Below are 19,534 nucleotides of genomic sequence, written 5' to 3'. Positions count from 1 at the left end.
AAAAATAAATTAAAACAAACAAACAAACAAACAAAAAAACTGTGAGGGCTAAGCACTGGCTCAGGATGTCCAGACAGTCTTCCTCCTTGGAGACATTCAGAAGCCATCCAGACATGGTCCTGGAACAACCTGCTCTGGATGGCCCTGACTGAGCAGTGGGGTTGGACCAGATGACCTCTCGAAGTCCCTTCAACCACTCTAACTCTATATTGGCAGATTTATGTCACTACAGAAGTAAGAGTAGAGTAGCAGGCAGATCTTAGTACTTTCATGCATACTTCAGTTAAAAGACTGACTGGCCAGGCAACTTATAGATTCTTTTTACAGACCCGGTACAGAGCTTTGTACATTATTAAAAGACAGGCATTACACAACAAAAAAAGTAATGCCTGTCTTGCATTTTTTTCTCTTGTGGTGGGTGTTTTTCCCCATCAAAAAAAAAAATATATATATTTATACACACACACACACACACACATATATATATATATAAGAGAAGACATATGAAATACCCACTGACATTTTTAGGTCAACACGCTTTCATTGGTGTCTAAGATATTTTGACACAACAGAAATAGTAAAATACTGCACATTTTTGAGATACCAGAAAGGCATGCTTTTTGGGAACAGCCAACCGTAATATTTTGTGGTATGTATTGTAACTGAACACATAAGAGTATTTGGTTCTCAGCATCTTTTTCAAGAGTTGATGCTATCATATCATTGAAAATGATAAATCCCAGTCTCTGCATAAATAGATGTCATATATAATTCAAAAAGTCTGTAGATCTACAGAAGGAAGGGAAGTCTTCATAACCAGTATGCCTCTGAAATCAAAAAGTAACATTTTGGGCAAAATATGAAGAAAAAAAAAAAAGAAAAAATTAAAAAAAAAAAAAAAAAGAAAAAAAGTATAATACTGTAGTCATCATGAAGAGTTGCCATCATAAAGCTGATTACAGTGACAATTACACTGAATGTGGAACATTACAAGGCATAACATCACAAGCTTTTCAAGTCAGTTGGCAACATAATACCAAATGCCACTCACAAATCAGATTTCAAGTGTAAGCATCCCTGAAATGCATATGAAATTTTCCCATGGACTGAAAATTTATCTTAAAGATATAGTTTATGGCACAGTGCATATGAGCATAGACTCAGCTGTCAGTCAGGTCTCCTTATGTTTTTCACACAGCGACTCTCAAAATTCTACTGCAGATGAAAGATCATATAAACTGCCTTCCTTCCAAATCTGTAGTTCCCTGTTGGGAACATATTCAGCAGATTTGGCATATAGTACAGGATGTATATACTGGGCTTAATTGTGCCTAACAATCATTTTGGCCAGTAGAAGGCATTTTAAGATGGGAAATGTGTATGAACATCTGTCATGTTTCCCTATGCCTGATTTTAACTGTTCCTTCATGGAGGAAGGCATAAACAAATCAAAGCAATCATTTCTGCATTAAAAAGAACACATACTCACTTCAGTCATTCCAGCACTGTATGTCAGTTAAAATGATACTCTGAGAATCTTGCAATGGATTTATTTTGATTCCTGTATCAGCACTATTTGAAAGGCTAGAGTGTGTTTTAACAACATGTGTCTACAAAATATTTCACCACAGGAGTCAGGGAAGACTGTTTGCTAGTACACACTGACCAATGATACAATGAAATTGTATATCTGAAATGTTGCCAAGATCAAATTTCTTCTAAAAAAAATAATTGACTGAAGTCATGTTTTCCAGAAGAACTACAAGTTAACATAGCAAATGTAAGCTTAATTAAGAAATAGGCTCTTCTGTATTTTTCAAGGTATTAAAAATTGATGTTACTCTGTTTACACAGACAAGATCTAATACACCACAGAAAAAAGAAAACAAATATTCAAAAACTAGCACTAAATCCACTCACCTAAAAGTAAAGCAAAAACCTTTACACATAGGATACATATACAATGCTGTTAAGAGAATAGGGAACTACCCTGGACCCCGCCTTAAGCAGTCAGTTCAGCATCTAGCTGAGCTTTATCACCTTAATCAAGCTTATGGAGAAAAGTTGTGTCTCGGGAGTGAGGAAAGACTTCTCAGGCTTACTAATACACTAAGAGTCATCATTGCAGGTGGGGGGGAAGCACTGAGGTAACGATCATTTCACCAGATTTTGAACCATTCAATCTAAAGCATAGGTCAGACTACCATAGGTTAGATCAAATCACTGCTTTATGAATCTTTTTAACTTTATACTAATTTAATAAATGTTACTTTCACTTATGGATATTTTCCCATAAAGTCTGAATAACTTTTCCTTGGAATGCACAACTTGTTTTATTTAGTGCAGAGGCCTCAAACAAAATGTTACAAAGCCAAAATATGGACCATTATGATTCTTGTGTACATAAGCAAGAGGCTTCTACTTTCTTCTCAGCAACAAAAAAATTTGTATATGAAAAAAAAAATACATTCTTTATTAATATAATAAAATCACAATTAAAGGGGATTTAGTCATCCTCCAAGAAATCTAGCTCATGCATGTCTGGCCAATGGAGGAAGAGAATGACCACATTCTAGAATTTGCTATAAACAATCATAATCAAGATCTCATAAAACACAAGGGGAATATCTGACACAGGAAAATCCACCTGGAATCAATTCCTGTTATCTATTCACAGTATTCATAACCTGTCACTGCATTAAAAAAAATAATTGTACAATACTTTGTTTGAAACCAGGTCCAAGAAAATGGATCCACACCTCAGTTAAAAAAAGACAAGAAAACAGACCAAAATAAAACAAAAACTGTATTTTAATTAGGTTTCTAACTTTAGCTCAAGTTACATAAAAAAAATTACCAGAAGGGGAATAGGTAAAGTATCCAAGCCAACTCTGTAAAAATAATTGCTCTATATTTAGATATACAAGAAAATTTTGATACTTGACCATCACTTTTTTTTTTAAACTGATGATTATGCATGAGTCAGGAAAAACAAACAAACAAACAAACAAACAAAAAACGCAGCTGAAATTCCAGATCTTAGGAAATAGTCTGATGAGCTTGCTGGCTTCTAGTTAGGGGATTCTAAACTTGCAATAAGTAATTTTTTAAACTCATGTTTAAAAAACAACATGCAATTTAGGGGTCTATAAGAAAAATAAAATGCAATATTTTGCCAAAAATATACTTTCTAAAAACACTTCTCTAAAATTTGCTTCCACATGCAGGTTGTAAGAATCCAAAACTTAAAAATATTGCCTTATTTGGGGGATGAATAACTAAGTAGAAACTGTCCTAGTATCTATCTATAAAAAACTATTCTATTCATACAAGCTCAAATATCCTTTTATTTATTCCACTTAAACACTGCAGAAGGTGTAGCCATGAAGTCCCAGATTTGCCCAGTTCCTTGTCATATCAAAATGTCCCATTGAAGTATATTACCCAAACACAAATTAGTAACCATAATTATATATCTTAACTCAAATTCATTGAAACTGACATTAAATACAAAGGTAGGTCAGGAAAAACATCACAGAATCATCTAGGTTTGAAGACACTTCCAAGATCACCGAGTCCAACCTCTGACCTAACACTAACAAGTCCTCCACTAAACCATATCACCAAGCTCTACATCTAAACGTCTTCTAAAGACCTCCAGGGATGGTGACTCCACCACTTCCCTGGGCAGCCCATTCCAATGCCTAACAACCCTCTCAGTAAAGAAGTTCTTCCTAACATCCAACCTAAACCTCCCCTGGCACAACTTTAACCCATTCTCCCTCATCCTGTCACCAGTCACGTGGGAGAACAGACCAACCCCCACCTTGCTACAGCCTCCTTTAAGGTACCTGTAAAGTGCGATAAGGTCGCCCCTGAGCCTCCTTTTCTCCAGGCTGAACAAACCTCAGCTGCTCCTTGTAAGACTTGTTCTCCAGACCCTTCACCACCTTTGTTGCTCTTCTCTGGACTTGCTTGAGCACCTTAACATCCTTCTTGTAGTGAGGGGCCCAAAACAATCTGTTGGGTGCCAAATGAAATCTTTTGCTCTTTTTCTGAGCTCAGAAAGAAGCCCTGCCTATGAGATGCCACTGACAGAAGTGACAGAATAGGAGTTAATGTGTCGTTGCCTGACTCATTCAAGTTATGTTCATTTCTGTAATAAAGGCTAATGTTACAAAATTAGACAGATGGGAGGAGAAAACTATCACTTGTTTCTTAGTTGAACTAAAATTATCTACATAAGCTACCTTCCCCTCTAAAAAAAAAAAAAAGCCTTTTTGGTCAATAGGAAAGGCATTCTGCATCTTTTTTGTGCCCTCCCCTTCTGCAGGAATTTTATGATATCTGCATTTACTAGGAAGAAACAAAGGCAGGTTAAAAGAAAAAATATCTTGCAACACCAATGACAAAAGACTTTCAAAGCTGCCTGTAGCCTTGAAACAAATAACATTTCACAGAGAATGCATATGGGCTCCATTACTTGACCCATGTATCAAAAGAAAAAATATAGATATATCTGAGGTTGTATTTCCAGAGGTTTAAATATTGATAACAAAGATGTTGTAAGCAAAGTTATTCAGACCATGATATTGCTATCACCACCACATTACTCCAATTTTATTTCCTATTAAAAGCACTCTTGATACAGAAGGGAGAAAAGCTTTGCAACTCATACAGAGGGAGAAGAAATTTTAGATATACTCTCAAAAACAGAACATTAAAAAGCAGTCAGATGAAAAGTGACTACAGTAGTAAAACATGTCCTCCACTGACTGAAGCACTGGGAAGTGCAGTACCAGTAATAGGAGACTGTTATCAACTACAAAGACCATACAACACAATCAGACCAGAGCAGATCTGCATGTAAGGTAAATCATCTACTTACTGCATTTCAAATGGGCAATACAAACAGTGTAAATAGAAATTATACATTGCATCTCACTAGATTGTACTCCAAAAACAACCAAGACAAGTAGATACTACTTCAGGCATCACGGGAAGAGGTAAAGCATTGTTCTATCTGCAAACCATTATTCAAGTGAAAACTACCAAACTACAAAAGCATTTTCAGTGTAAGCTTACACAACAAAACATATCCACAATGTTATGGAAAACTGGAGAGACACAAAGTATGTGTGATTTTACAGGTAGCCTAACACACTGCTGAGTACAAGTATGTTGAATTTATTCACTGTTAACATTTCCCTATAGAGCAAAAAGACAAAAATTTTACAGACTGATAAAGATGGAGCTGTGAAGCCTGTACCACTACTTTTCACAGTATATTCTAGGCAATTCTCTCACTTAGCCCTAAAATAAAATGGAACTATCTACAGATTACCACTTTTCCAGTTGTCAGTTAAGCACACCAGTTAACCAGTTATGGAAAACCAGACAGAATCAAAATACCTTAAGAATAATTTAGGTTTAAGTATAATGTACTTAGAAATACAGTAATTCCCGGTTTATTAAAATACTTAACTCAACAGTCACTTATTTCTTATTTTCCTCTACCTCACTTTACCACTGCACAAATAAATAAGCAAATAAAGACAAGAGAGTTTTAGCTTAACTGTCTGAAGCCTTTGACAATGAATGTAAACTTAAGCTCTCAGAACTCTTACAGTTTTTCTTGCCACTAATGCTAAAATAAAAGGATACTTTAAAATATACTGATCATATTCAGAAAAAGACATTTCTTAATCTTTAAATCTAAGTAGCCTGTTTTGTATGAAATAGAAGTTTCTCTATTTAACGTTTCCAAATACTTTATGAGAAAGTCTAATTTCATCTTTGCTACATTTTATAATAATAATGTATATGAAAAACTCTGCTAAATGGAAATAGAACCATTTAAGCCAGCCATTCATAATTTAGCATACAACATTAAAATTTCACATATTACAGTTGTGCTTATAAAATATCTTACCATTGTCCTAACATATCAAATATGTTAGCAAAAAAAATTTGCAAATAGTAATTGCAAATATTTTACATACCTATAGCACGTAAAGCAATAAAGATGAAGTTAATGTATAGACATTAAACCTATTATTCTATGAAACACGTTACGTTCCTATGGATTTCTAAATAGTTAATCTGATGCAGCACTTTGTAAGCTGGATTGATAAACAGAAGTACATTTCACATGCTTATTCTGACAATGTGTAAGATAGTACAGCAACACCCACACAAAATTACTGCTAACAGGGCAATCGTCATGCACCCTGGCAATGCAGATGGATCTTTTTCACTCATGTGACATCCTACTCACTTCACTGTTTATCTGGACATAAGGGTTCCCCTGTGGGAATCAAAGGGCATATCTGGGATAGGAACCAAGGGCAGGATATGAAAGCTTTTACTGGATTGCCACACAATGCTCTCTCCCTCCCTCTCTATTTATTTATTTATGTATTTATTTATTTATTTATTTATTTTTATCACCTGCCAAAGAGATAGTAGCTTGATAGCTTTAATTCAAAATGGGCCTTGCTGCCCACAGCATATATAGTTACTGGATGTTTCCTCCTAAATTTTCACCCAGGAGAAAGAACAGATGGGAGAAATAAATATTTTTTTTTTCCTCGATAAGAATGTGTTAATAAATCCTAGCTAGTATAATAACTCGTCATTCTAATAAACTTTGTATTTATTCATTGAAAAAAAACAACACAAGTTTATTTATATGTATTGTATTTATATATATATTATAAATATATAAATAATATTATAATATTTATATATACACTATATAATCAGTAAGGATACAAAGGATACTTTGTATCCTTTGTTTGTTGTTACCTGTAACAAAGTGTCCTCAAACATCAAAGTACTACCTTAAAAACACAATTTCAGTTGTCTTACTTGATTATATATAAATCAGTGTCTTACTTGAGTCACTGTAACTTCCAGACCTTTAATTATTGCTTCTGTGTTATATATATTATATTATATATATATATAGTATTTATATTTAACTTGTTATATTTGATATATTTGTAACTTAAATCCATTCTCTCTCCAAAAACATATGCATTCCATTCTACATCTGCTCACTCAAATATACAACCTCCACAAGACAAATACAAACCCGCTAATATGTAATTGGAAGAATTACACATGGTTGTTATATATAGTGTTTCCAGAGAGGTATCCATCATATCTGCCATTTTTTGGTGGTTATAAGTTCTTCACTCTGCAGTACTCTGTAACAAGAGGCTGTGTGACAAAAGCAAGCTGAGGATGTAGGATAGAGCTCAGCAATGAATTAAGAAGCAGAGGCTGGCAAAGGCTTTATACACAGCATAAGGTAAAATAATATACAGAACTTGAAGGTGAAGAACCTCTAAATACCTCCATGGAGATACCTCCATGTGTACTCTCTGCTCCACCATAGAACACAAAAGGTCAAAGCACAACAAAAAATAGTTCTCCAAATCTCTATGCAATTCTCTACACAGTTTTCATATGCAAGCAGCCTTGGTGTAAGTGCAAATCAGAAATCATGAGGAATCCCTAATTGGAAATAACTTCTTTCTGTAAAAACCCAGGCAAGGAAGTAAATTGCAATCTTATAAGCCTCTAAAATGTTAAAACAGTCTTGGATTTGAAAATACATCATCATCGTGGCTCTCAACATGTAAACCAGTAAAAACATTTACATAATTAGTGTATCAAGACATTTAAAAAAAATCCATCAAAAGTCTGAACATTATGCAATTATTGCTGAAAAGAGGCTGATAAAGATATGTCTATTAAGTGCCCTTTGCACCAAGTATTTTGGATATTTAGTTTTACATTTTATATACTCAGATTTACTTTAAGAGAAACAATAAGCATTCTAGTAACATAAGGTGATTGCAGATACCGTAAGTTTTGATAAAAACTTGGGGTTAAGCCATTCAGTGTTCTACTGTGCCCACTAAGACAATATATTTGTTTTGTTTTCCAATATACAATTTTTATGTATAAGATTAGGGAGAGGTAGAGAAGAGGGGAAACTGGAGAAGAATCTGCATGAAGAACATTTTCCAGACAAACCTGTAAATGTACCAATTTGTTTGGAGAACAGCTCTTACTGCTTTACTATATTAGACCTATGGAAACATAGTAACATAGGCCTGGATATATCTTTCTAAGGAGAGAAAGGAAAGGAAAAAGATTTGAAATAAGGCATCCTGAATTTTCAAAGGGCTCTTTTTTTCTAATCTATCTGCTTGGATAATGCGCCCAGAGTGGCATTTTGTAATGACAGCAACTTTCCAACAAATCAATAGTTATTTAATTCCCAACAAGCTCTCGAGTCCATTAAACCTGATTACATTCACCCATTTCAGTTGGGTGCAGTTATTTTTCCTACACCAGCACTTAATCTATAACAGGAACTTATGAGAACTTTCAAAAGCAATTTCAACATCAATCAGCATAGAGTGAAAGGCACGATTTGCTTGTAATTATTTATTGGACAGGATGGCACAGGGTCTGACTGAGCTCTAGTGTCTGACCTTCACCCTCAAATTCTAATGGATATGAAGGCTTGCTTGATGCGTTCAAGTGTGCTACCGTGTCTCGCTGCACAAAACATAGCATTGGCTTGCATGGGCCAGAAGGCACATTTTTTCAATACCTGGTAATGGCCACTGCTGTATTTTTATTTTAGAAACGTAGGATATTAAGCTTTAAGTGAAGAACGCAATTCACAATCTGTATTACTGAATGGACCCATACAGAAAAAAAAATGTTTTGTGTTGCAGTTCCACCTCTGTGCCCACTAACTGTTGTGGTGAAGGTGCGTAATGAAAATTTTAAACAAATGCCTCTCCTCCACAGCTAATTTGACTGATCACTAGCATGACACTGAAATGCAGTACTGCATATTATTCTTTTTTGAGCCTGTTTATGTATAACATCTAACTACTGACATTTATAAGGTGCATAGTGTTCATTTGGGGAATGCTCAAAAATGTTGCTTGAATTCTTTCTTAGTCATTTTTAATTCTGTAAACAATGGAATAGCTTTTGCTTAAGTAGTATCTATATGATCTATACAAAATTTTAAGTCTAACATCAGAACATTTCTACTTTTTGAAAAAAAAATACAGTAAAAACAGACAAATCAACAACAACAACTAAATCAGGAATTGTCAGTTAACTTCTAAAACATAAAATTCTCTCTCAGAAGTAGGATCTTGCACTTTAAGGACTCAAAAGAATTAATATGATGTGTGTAAATATTCTGTGAAGGTGATGTATTTTTCCATACACAAAAGAAAAAAAAAAAAACTTCATTCAGTGTGATGCGTAACATATGCATTAATGCATATTTAACACTACTCATACTTGCTGTGATAAAACACTTAACCTAAACACATCATGGTAAGTTACTTCGTCTTATGATCTGCTGTGGGAATGCTGAGTCCCTCAGAAACCTAGAATGGATAGCAAATCCTCTGCCCTGTGGTCAACCTCGTGAAGCAAAGGCATGAATGTTAAATAGCAGACAAATCAATACAAGCAAATATAGCTCAACTACACCATTTATTCAGCCATGAGAGATGTCAATACACAGATTAGGGTGATCCATCTTTTTGATTTCCTACTGTCTTCTCACTGACTACATGAAAGCTTTTGCCTGTATTAAAAGTGTTTGCTTTCTCAACCATAAAAATTTCAATTATTACTCTAAGTGCACTAGAGTTAAGTTGCTTGTTGGAAGCGGCCTTGCATTACCTGAACAAGTCCAGCGAAGTATGGTGCTGCCGGCAGAATCATTGGCACTCCATATGGATGTAGCAAAACTCCTTGAGACGACAACATGGTTTAAGCGATAGTATTACTCCCACTAAAGCTAAACACATCAATTGAAAGTTAGGGGAAAATCTATATACCAACTTCTTCCAAAATCAGAGCTAGAACCAAATAACTTCTGTCAGGGGCAAAGCCCACATCAGCTGTAAAAAAAAGAAAAAAATTGACGTCAGCAACTCTTAATGTTAAAATTTTCTTCAGAGACAACAGATAGAGACAACAGCTGCAAAGCTAACTCTACCAAGAAAAGGAAGGTGCTATTTTGGGACCATCTTAAATAACATGACTAACCAACTACTCTATACCGTTCAAATTTTAAGTAATAAACACATGCAGATCAAACTCTCTGTCCTGGTCTTCAAATAGGATTAGAATTAATATTCCTATCTTAACTGGCACATACATGACAACAGTTGCTATTATAACCCATTAAAAATCATCTTTATTATGATTGTTTAAATAACTGTTTCCCTGTATTTATAGCTGTTAAACAATATATGAGATTTGAAACTTAAGCCTGCTAAATTCAACATATATTGTTTTGAATCATTACATTTTTCTTATTTTGAATATTTGAGCTACCTGATGCCAGCTAACAACTTCTTAGTGTAAATTATATTTTAATAGCTTTTCTAACCTTTCACATCTCTGTTGCTGCATTTATCATAGCTTTTTGAAAAAGAACAAACCTGACCTTTAGAGTATCTCATATCTGTTCTCTAATTAAACTTACACTCAATGTAAGAGACAGAGTGAAATTTACCCTGTTTTATCCCCCAAACAAAACAGATTTACTTTTTAATGTACTATTTGCCAGTCATTCTTTTCTACAGCTAATCATTTTTATTTTAGACAAAGTAAACTCAGGCATTAACACTTGTTTTATGTGCCATAGATCTTTTATGGTTAATGTCAAGAATTACAATTGAGCAAGATTTTTTTTTAATTAAATTAAGAAGCAGGTGTTTAAAACTTCCTGTTACAAGTTAAATATATATCATTCTCTCCTACAGTCTTTGAATAACCAGGGTGCTTCACATCACTAATTTCAACTACTTGATTTTGTTGCATAATTACTTTTCCAGATAACTAATTAGAGACAAGATTTTATGTGATACTCAATTATTTAGTGTCACATTTTGACCATCGTGAAAGGCTTTCAGTAATTGATTCTCATGTATCAAGGCAGACGGGTTGCATGATTTAGAAATCTACCTTAGCAGGTGCATGTTGACCCTTGCTACTAACAGCCTTAGGCCATTTCTAAGTTTAGATGTTAAATAGTGACCCTGTATGATGTTTTTTTTTTGAGAAGCTGCCAATGAGGACAGCAATTATCATGTGATGATGTGATGTTTACCTATCTCCATTTTCTGTTCATAGAATGACTTGATTTTTCTTTTAGGGATAATGCTATTCACACAGATCACCTAACTATGCTCAGCTATTAATCTTTTTTTTTTTTTTTTTTTTTTTTTTTTTTTTTTTTAAATCTATCTATATGTATCTTTTCTTGTTAAGAAAAACTTATTAAGCAAATACATATATCTTTTATATAGTTTTATAACTATACATATAGTTATATAATATATATATTATAGTTTTATAACTATATAGCTTAATTAAGCACACAGTAAACAGACATGATTTTGCCAAAATATTTTCATAATTTTCAACATGATATCAGTTATTAGCTTTCATAGAGAAACATACAAACAAAATGGGAAAGTATATTACCATTACAACTCATCTTGAAATATTTCACTTCTAAAAAACATTTTCATTTTAACTACTAGTTATTTGTTTATTCTAACAGAGTAAGCTACATGGGAAAAGAAAGAGGATTTCTTTCACTTTGCAATGGAGATTATAACGAATTCTGGAAGCTTCACTCAGATGACTCCAATGGGACAACTGACACAACCATGGACTGTTAAATTGCACTATAAGCACCTAGTCATTTTTTGTTTCAATATATATGTAACATGCTGATGAAATTTCCCAATGACAAAGTTGGAAGTTATTGTGATTACTGAGGATGGTAATAATATTATATAGGAAGAATTGCTTAACCTTACAGACTTGTTAACAGAAATGGTATGAGAGTCATTACAAAATGTAAGGTTATGCTTCTGCTAAAAACCAACTTCAGTTCTAAACTTCTCAGGAAAAAGAAAAGAAGGACCTTATTGTTGAAGTACTTTTATCTACTAGCATGATGCAGATACAAAAAGATGAGTTACAGTTCTTAAGTGTTTCTCAAAGGTATTTCCAATTATGTTTGGTTCTCTTAATTCATAATTTTTTAAATGATTACAGCAGCTGTAGAGGAAGTCCTTTATGTGTAGTTCAGGTGAATAGAACAACTATGCTGTAATAGAAAGCTAAGAAAGCTATGAAACAGTAAGATAAAGAGACTTCTGAAGCTAAGGACATTCCTGGCACACTGAATAAACAAGGAATGTTATGAAAAATATTTTTAGCCTCATTTATGCAAGAAATGTTTAAAATGCATTTTTGTGTTGAATAAGTGAAGTTATAGAACAGCCTTCCAAATCAATAATAGCAAAAAAGAATAGCTTATAAAAGAAATAAAGTGATATGATGCTAATAGTATTAGTAGCCTAACCTGATCTTAACTTACAGGAAGACCTTTCCAGTCCTTTGCAAGCAGTATAAACATTCAAGAATAATGAAAATATCAAGTTTATATCATTTATTGTAGCATTTGTATTCACTACATTTTAGATTGGAATACATAAAAATAAAATTTGAAAATAAACTATAATTACCTGTTTTAATGATATGATGCTTTGCTTGCCTCACTATAACAACATGCTTCTAAATGTATAGCCGTATGGCACTCCAAATCCAAGCTCTGACTTTCTGGTTGGGCTCTTTGATGATCTCCCATGTGTGCACCAGCTACCTAAGTTCGCACAAACCTCTGTGAATCAAAACCACAGAAGTACATACAGCTTTACTTGCATCTCCGCCCTGTGCCAAATTCTGAACTTACGCCAATACAACTATACCAACTTCACCAGTTTATACCAACATATTTGTTTTCATAGTATATTCTCCCTCCCAGCAATACAAAATGGAAATTAGTCTTAAGTTTTACAGTTCACTGTTAGCATTAATGGTCACTCCTGTTTTGCAAGAATACATTGACTACATGAAATTTGACCATAAGGAGTGCTGAGGACACAGAGACCAAACCAGAAGAGTATTAAATACACTAGTAATTGTTTCATTTTAGCAGGATCTCTAGCATGATTAAGGTTAAGCATGAGCCTAAAAGTTTTTGCTAAGACAAAGCCAGAATGATCAGTACTATGCATATCAATCACCATTCTGAAGCCATTGATGATGACAGTACTTACTTCCTGCCTACTCCAGTATTCTTACTCCCCCTTAAAAGCTGCAGGTGAGAATATTTTAAATAGCTATGCAGCTTCCACTTTCATGACATTCTAGAAAAGTATAATGCTGTTAGAAAAAAATAACATTTTAAGCCATTTTCAGTATGCTAATTGAGGGCATGATTCCTTCAACTGTTTCCAAACCCACTTTCTTTATTAAAAAATTCCAAGGATTTTCTGCAACTGAAAATTGATTTTAAAAAGAAAAGACAGAAAAAAAAAAAAAAAGAAAATAGACGAACACTAGTTTTATATATAATATATACACAGAAACATACAATTTCTTTTGTTTCATTTCTGTAGAATTTTGTTAAAAGACAGGTATTATTTATAAAAATGAATGCTGAAGGTTCTGAAGTTACTACATAGTTTTAAAAATCAGTAGCAATATAAGAATTTTGTCATGTTAAGCTGAACACTCCCAGCTGATACCATCTGAATCATACCTAAGAAGTTCATAAAATACACAGCTTTTTAAAACTTAAAGATTATTTTTGCCCCAATAATACAATGCATTATTTGAATTAATTAAGAGAAAATGATTATCCTATAGGTAAACTGACTGAACAATCAATTAAAAATCTGACAGTAGTCTTGCTATGACCTCCTAGAACGAGGCTGGTCCTAAAAAGTGAGCAGTATAGGTCAAGCGTGCTAAAGTAACAGTGGAAGGTCAGCCAATACAAAGGTGAGGAATAAAACAAAAACATCCTATGCTTAACATTCCCCTCCCCCCCCCCATTGCAGGCCTGTTAGTTTAATGCCCTAACATACATAATCTTGTGTTTTAGCACAGAGCTCTACCTACTAACATGAGTGCTCTAATAGTGACTTTTTAGCAAGTCAGTAGTGAAATCATTTGAGAAGACAAGGAAATGAAAAATACTATATTGTAAGAATACATACAGAAAGAAATAGAGGCATAATCCCAGGGCGCTTAAAGAGCTGGCTGACATCATTGCGTGACCTCTCTCAATTATTTTTCATCGATCTTGGGAATCTGGAGAGGTCCCAGTAGACTAGAAGCTGGCAAATGTGCCAGTTTTCAAGAAGAGCAAGAAAGAAGACCCTAGCAATTACAGGACTGTCAGTCTCATGTCAGTGCCTGGTAAAATTATGGAGAAGATGATCCTTGAAGTTACTGAAGTACACCTGGTAGACAATGCAGTCCTTAGTCCCAGCCAACATGGGTTCATGACAGGTAGGTCCTGCCTAACAAATTTGATTTCCTCTTATGATAAGATCACCCATCTAGTAGATAAAGGGAAACCAGCTGATGTGATCTTTTTGGACTTCAGCAAAGCTTTTGATATGGTTTCCCATAGGATCCTACTGGACAAAATGTCCAGCATACAGCTAAACAAAGTCATCCGATAGGTGAGCAATTGGCTGGTGGGCAGAGCCCAAAGGTAAATGGGGCCACATCTGGCTGGCAGATGGTCACTAGTGGCTCCACTTTAGGGCCAGTCCTCTTCAATGTTTTTATAAATGATTTGGATGTAGGACTAGAAGGTGTTTTGAGCAAATTTGCTGACGACACCAAACTCCGGGGAGTTGTGGACTCAGATGAGGGTGAAAAGGCCTTGCAGAGGGATCTGGACAGATTGGAGAGCTGGGCGATCACCAACCACATGAAGTTTAACAAAAGTGAGTGCCGGGTCCTGCACCAGGGACAGGGCAACCCTGGCTATACATACAGACTGGGCAACGAGACGCTGGAGATCAGCCCTGCAGAGAGGGATCCACGGGTTGTGGTTGACAGCAAGTTGAATATGAGCCAGCAGTGTGCCCTGGCAGCCAGGAGGGTCAACTGTGTCCTGGGGTGCATGAAGCACAGCATTGCTAGTCGATCGAGGGAGGTGATTGTCCCGCTCTGCTCTGTGCTGTTGTGGCCTCACCTTGAGTACTGTGTGCAGTTCTGGGCACCACGGTAAAAGAAGGACAAGAAACTGCTGGAGAGTGTCCAGAGGAGGGCAATGAAGATGGTGAAGGGCCTAGAGGGTAAGACGTATGAGGAGCGGCAGAGGTCATTGGGCCTGTTCAGTTTGGAGAAGAGGAGGCTGAGGGGAGATCTCATTGCAGTCTACAACTTCCTCACAAGGGGGAATGGAGAGGCAGGTGACCTATTCTCCGTAATCACCAGTGATAGGACCCACGGGAATGGTGTTAAGCTGAGGCAGGGGAAGTTTAGGCTGGACATCAGGAAGAGGTTCTTCACCAAGAGGGTGGCTGCACAATGGAACAGGCTCCCCAGGGAAGTAGTCACGGCACCAAGCCTGTCTGAATTTAAGAAGCGTTTGAACTGTGCACTTAGTCACATGGTCTAAAATCTTGGGTGGACCTGTGTGGTGCCAGGAGTTGGACTTGATGATCCTTATGGGTCCCTTCCAACTCAGGATATTCTATGATTCTAACTATGTCTGAAAACTAGACTACACATTCAAGGCAGAACACAAAAAAAAAAAAAAAAAAAAAAAAAAAGGTGCAAAAATGAACAAAGATTTTATCCCATCTGCATATTATATCTAAATGTTCTATTAGAATGTATTTCTAAGGAGGGCAATGATAGTGATGAGGGGCCTAAAGGGCAAGATGCATGAGGAGCAGCTGAGGTCCCTTGGTTTTTCAGCCCAGAGCAGAGCAGGCTGAGGGGAGGCCTCATGGCAGCCTGGAGCTCCCTCACGAGGGGCACGGAGGGGCAGGCGCTGAGCTCTGCTCTCTGGGGACAACGACAAGAAGAGAATGGCATGAAGCTGGGACAGGGGAGGGTCAGACTGGGTGTTAAGGAAAGGTTCTTCACTGAGAGGGTGGTCAGGCACTGGGACAGGCTCCTCACAGAAGAGGTCACAGCACCAGGCCTGTCAGATTTCAAGTGTTGAGACAACGCCCTCAGACATACGCTCTGATTCTTGGGTGGCCTTGTGTGGGGCCAGGAGCTGGGCTTGATAATCCTCATGGGGCCCTTCCAACTCAAGATATTTCGTGATTCTACGGTGCATTAAACAATGACATGAAACCAAGATGTTCTCCCAGAGCAAAAGCAGATGGCTATTCTTACTGTGGTTCAAGACAAAAACCAGCAACATTTATGGAGCCACACTGCCTGGAAACACCAGGTCCCTGCAGTGCAGTCATCAGACAATCAATGATGTATGCTCTAATCTGATCCTGACAGAAGTGATCTATTCAGACCATACTTCCGCATTTCTGCCAAATAATTAATTCTTCTTAAGGCCTATATCTAACTCCAGTAATACCAACAAATGTCTTTCTTTTTTTTTTTTTTTTTTTTTTTTTTTGGAAACTTCTTTCCAATATTAGGCTGTTTCTCAGCTCAAAGATCATAAATAATTCAAGTATCACTTTGGCAACCTCTTCATAGCGTATGCTATTTCTTATTTGATACCTTTAAACTCTTCTTTAAGCTTCCTGCTTTCTGGCCACCTTTCCTGTTCTCCAAATGCTCTCCATTTTCTCTTTAAATTTTCTCATGGTTTTCCAATAGAGGAAAACACAGAACTGGGAGGAGAAAATAGTTTCCAAGTCTCTTGGGTAGTTTTCCATTATTTATAGCAACTTTAGGTTATTGAACCTAAAAAAAAAAAAAAAAAAGTTACAAGTTTAGCACCATACATGCTCTGAAAGAGAAGGTGAACTGCACTGAATATCACTGCTTGAGATCTTGAGTCAAGCTGACCCAGACATTAAATATTGCTGGATGGGATAAGTTGTCCTACAGTTTTGTTTTTTTTTTTCCCCTCTTCTCCTCAGCCAGGACAGCTGCCACTTTTATTATGATACTCGTTTTCCAAATGTTTTACTTCCACCTTTATTCTAAAATCATACATGGTCAATAGCTCTCTGAGGGCAACAGATGCACTGTCCAAACTTGAACCCTGTCATCAGCTGCTGCCATTACTCCACTCTTTTAATCCAAGCTTCAAGTACATGTAAAAGCTCATTTGTGCCAGTTCTCCAGACAGCTCCAGTTATACTTAACAGTTGAACTAAAATACAGCATGGATATATTAGTGACTTTTAATTATAAAATATCACATATATTAATTTAAGATTTCTACTATCCTTGAAATACAAATATGGCTGATGCAGTCAGTCTTCCAAGTTTATTGAGCATCTCAATTTACACTAGCATATAGAGAAAGGATATAGAAATTGTTTAAACTGAGTGATACCCGTTCTGAGTATGTGGAACATTTGTATTTAGTATTAACACACTCATCTTCCAAACATAGTTTCTTATCTGAAATAATAAGCTCGTTCATCTGCAGCTAGTTTTTAATTTGGTCCCAGGAGCTCACATGATTTTTTCCAATCTGAAAGCCAACAATTCTTCAGTTCATTTCTTCAGCTGTACTGAAGTTTAACCTTCTGGCTTCCCGTTTTTATTTATTTATTTATTTTTTTTAATATACAATTCAATGTCATGCTTGGGGTGGGGGGAATCTACTTTTTTAATGATGACAAAGCACTTCAGACAGAATCACAAGCAAAAACCTAGGAAGCATATTTGGGAATCAATTTTTAGCCCTAGAAAAATCATGCCTTTCACACTAAAGGGCAACTGGTCATACATTTGAAGTACAACACATCAGCAAATCTCAACTTCTGAGTACATGGTCAGTCCTCATTCTTTGGTTTGATTAGCTCCAAACATTGTCTTTTCCTGTCAGAGCTGTGCACTGATTGACTCACTGCTCTGGTATCTCACTGAGTAAAGAATGGCACATTTCCTCTGTAATTTGTTTGGAATGCTCCCGCAAAGATCACTTCTGCTTTCCTTTCCTGTGCTGCCCCACAACGTCTCTTTACTACCTCAGCAACCGTAAGGCACTTGTCATCACCTTCGAGGGCTCACTTCAGCTTACTCCTACCCTGCCTACTACTGTGAACTGTCAAAAGATCTGTTTCTTTTCCATATTACATCAACTGTTACTCTCCTCCACCTCCTAACTGTACTCAAAATACCATCAATGCTTTCTCCTATAATTTTCTGAAATCAGGTAAGAACTTCTTGTAAATGTTTACAAATGTTCTCTTTCAGCTTGCAAAACCTTCTCTTGCCAGAATGCCACACAAAAGTATTGACACCTGACTGATAGATAAACTGACTGCTTAGTAGTCTGATGACAAATATCCCTGCTTCTCCGCAAGTAACCTATACATTTGTATCCATCTATTGTATCCTAAACTGTAAATCTCTTTTGAAGAGAACTGTCAGGTACAAGGGGATCATCACCTATGACGATAATATAAAAGAACAAACACATACAAAGGTGTAAATACACGTAGCATCACTTTTTAAGAAATGTGATTAGGTAGGGTTTTTTGCCATAAATGCTTTGTTTTCTTCTGCACCCTTAGAAAACATCAGTTCCTTCTTTGACTAGATTGCTACTAGACAAACAAATTTGTCTCTCAGTAGTCAGTAAACAGAGTGATTTACCATTCAGTGAATCATAAAAATTCACTTCCAATACGTGGCAATATATTGGAGGTAATACATGCATGGCAAAGAGAGGAAGAAGAGAAAAATGAGTTAAGGAATGCCTCCATGGCTAGACTTCACTTTAGCCCCTGCAGAAACCTGATGACCTGTCATTATCCATATATATCATGGCACAAAACTGGAGAACAATCTGTGAGCTATCACTCTCTGGGAGAGGGAAAAAAAAAAAAAAAAAAAAGCTATAGGTACCTTTTGACTTATCCGTGTTTTCATATGAATTAGGAAAATTCTGAATCACAACCAGGTTTGTCTTTTTGTGTCAGCATTATCATCAGAATTAAAGCAGGATTAATCCAGTAACTTCAGTTATTTAACGTGCTGGGCGTTGAACTAGGAAGAAGGATAATATTAGACTATGCATGAAATGATGTAGAATGTTAACCACCCTGTAAAGCTACGAGAAGTGCTCTAGCACAGTGGCGATGCAAGCCATACAAAGCGCAACTCCTCCAATAAAGAATTCTGTGGTCCTGCACAATTTTATCTGTTCAAGTTCCCCTGCTCATCTCATCTTCTCCTGCATCACTCAGAAAAGTTGGCTGAAGTAGGAAAAAAAGATTGCTTTAACTACCAAGAGTTGATTTTTTTTTTTTACTACTTGTTCACAAGACAGAAGCCATGTTGCAAAAGTCTTTAATATACCTATGTCTTTATGAGCATTGCATTGTTTTCATTTCCTTCTGGAGTTCTGTAACAGCTGTTCCTACATAGTTCCTATCATTGGATATTGTACCAAGTCAGTTGCATTTTCAATGTTCAAGAATAATCT

At 35.9% G+C, this 19,534-nt stretch overlaps 1 protein-coding gene across 2 annotated transcripts in view; it reads right to left on the bottom strand.

The window, feature by feature from the left end:
• RBFOX1 (RNA binding fox-1 homolog 1) overlaps window positions 1–18,968 on the bottom strand; it is a gene marked incomplete at its 5' end in the record, with an annotated part of 284,813 nt that extends 265,845 nt beyond the window's left edge. For both annotated transcript variants that reach the window (XM_082772575.1, XM_082772577.1), the window contains 3 exons: window positions 9,736–9,956; window positions 16,645–16,830; window positions 18,955–18,968. In XM_082772575.1, coding sequence (XP_082628701.1) covers window positions 9,736–9,822 — 87 coding nt within the window. The remainder of the gene's footprint in view (window positions 1–9,735; window positions 9,957–16,644; window positions 16,831–18,954) is intronic.
• Between the last annotated feature and the right edge of the window lie 566 nt (window positions 18,969–19,534).

This window comes from Aythya marila, assembly GCF_965140915.1.
Source record: "Aythya marila genome assembly, chromosome: 15".
NCBI classification, from domain to species: domain Eukaryota; kingdom Metazoa; phylum Chordata; class Aves; order Anseriformes; family Anatidae; genus Aythya; species Aythya marila.
This window is presented reverse-complemented; position numbering and strand designations above follow the sequence as displayed.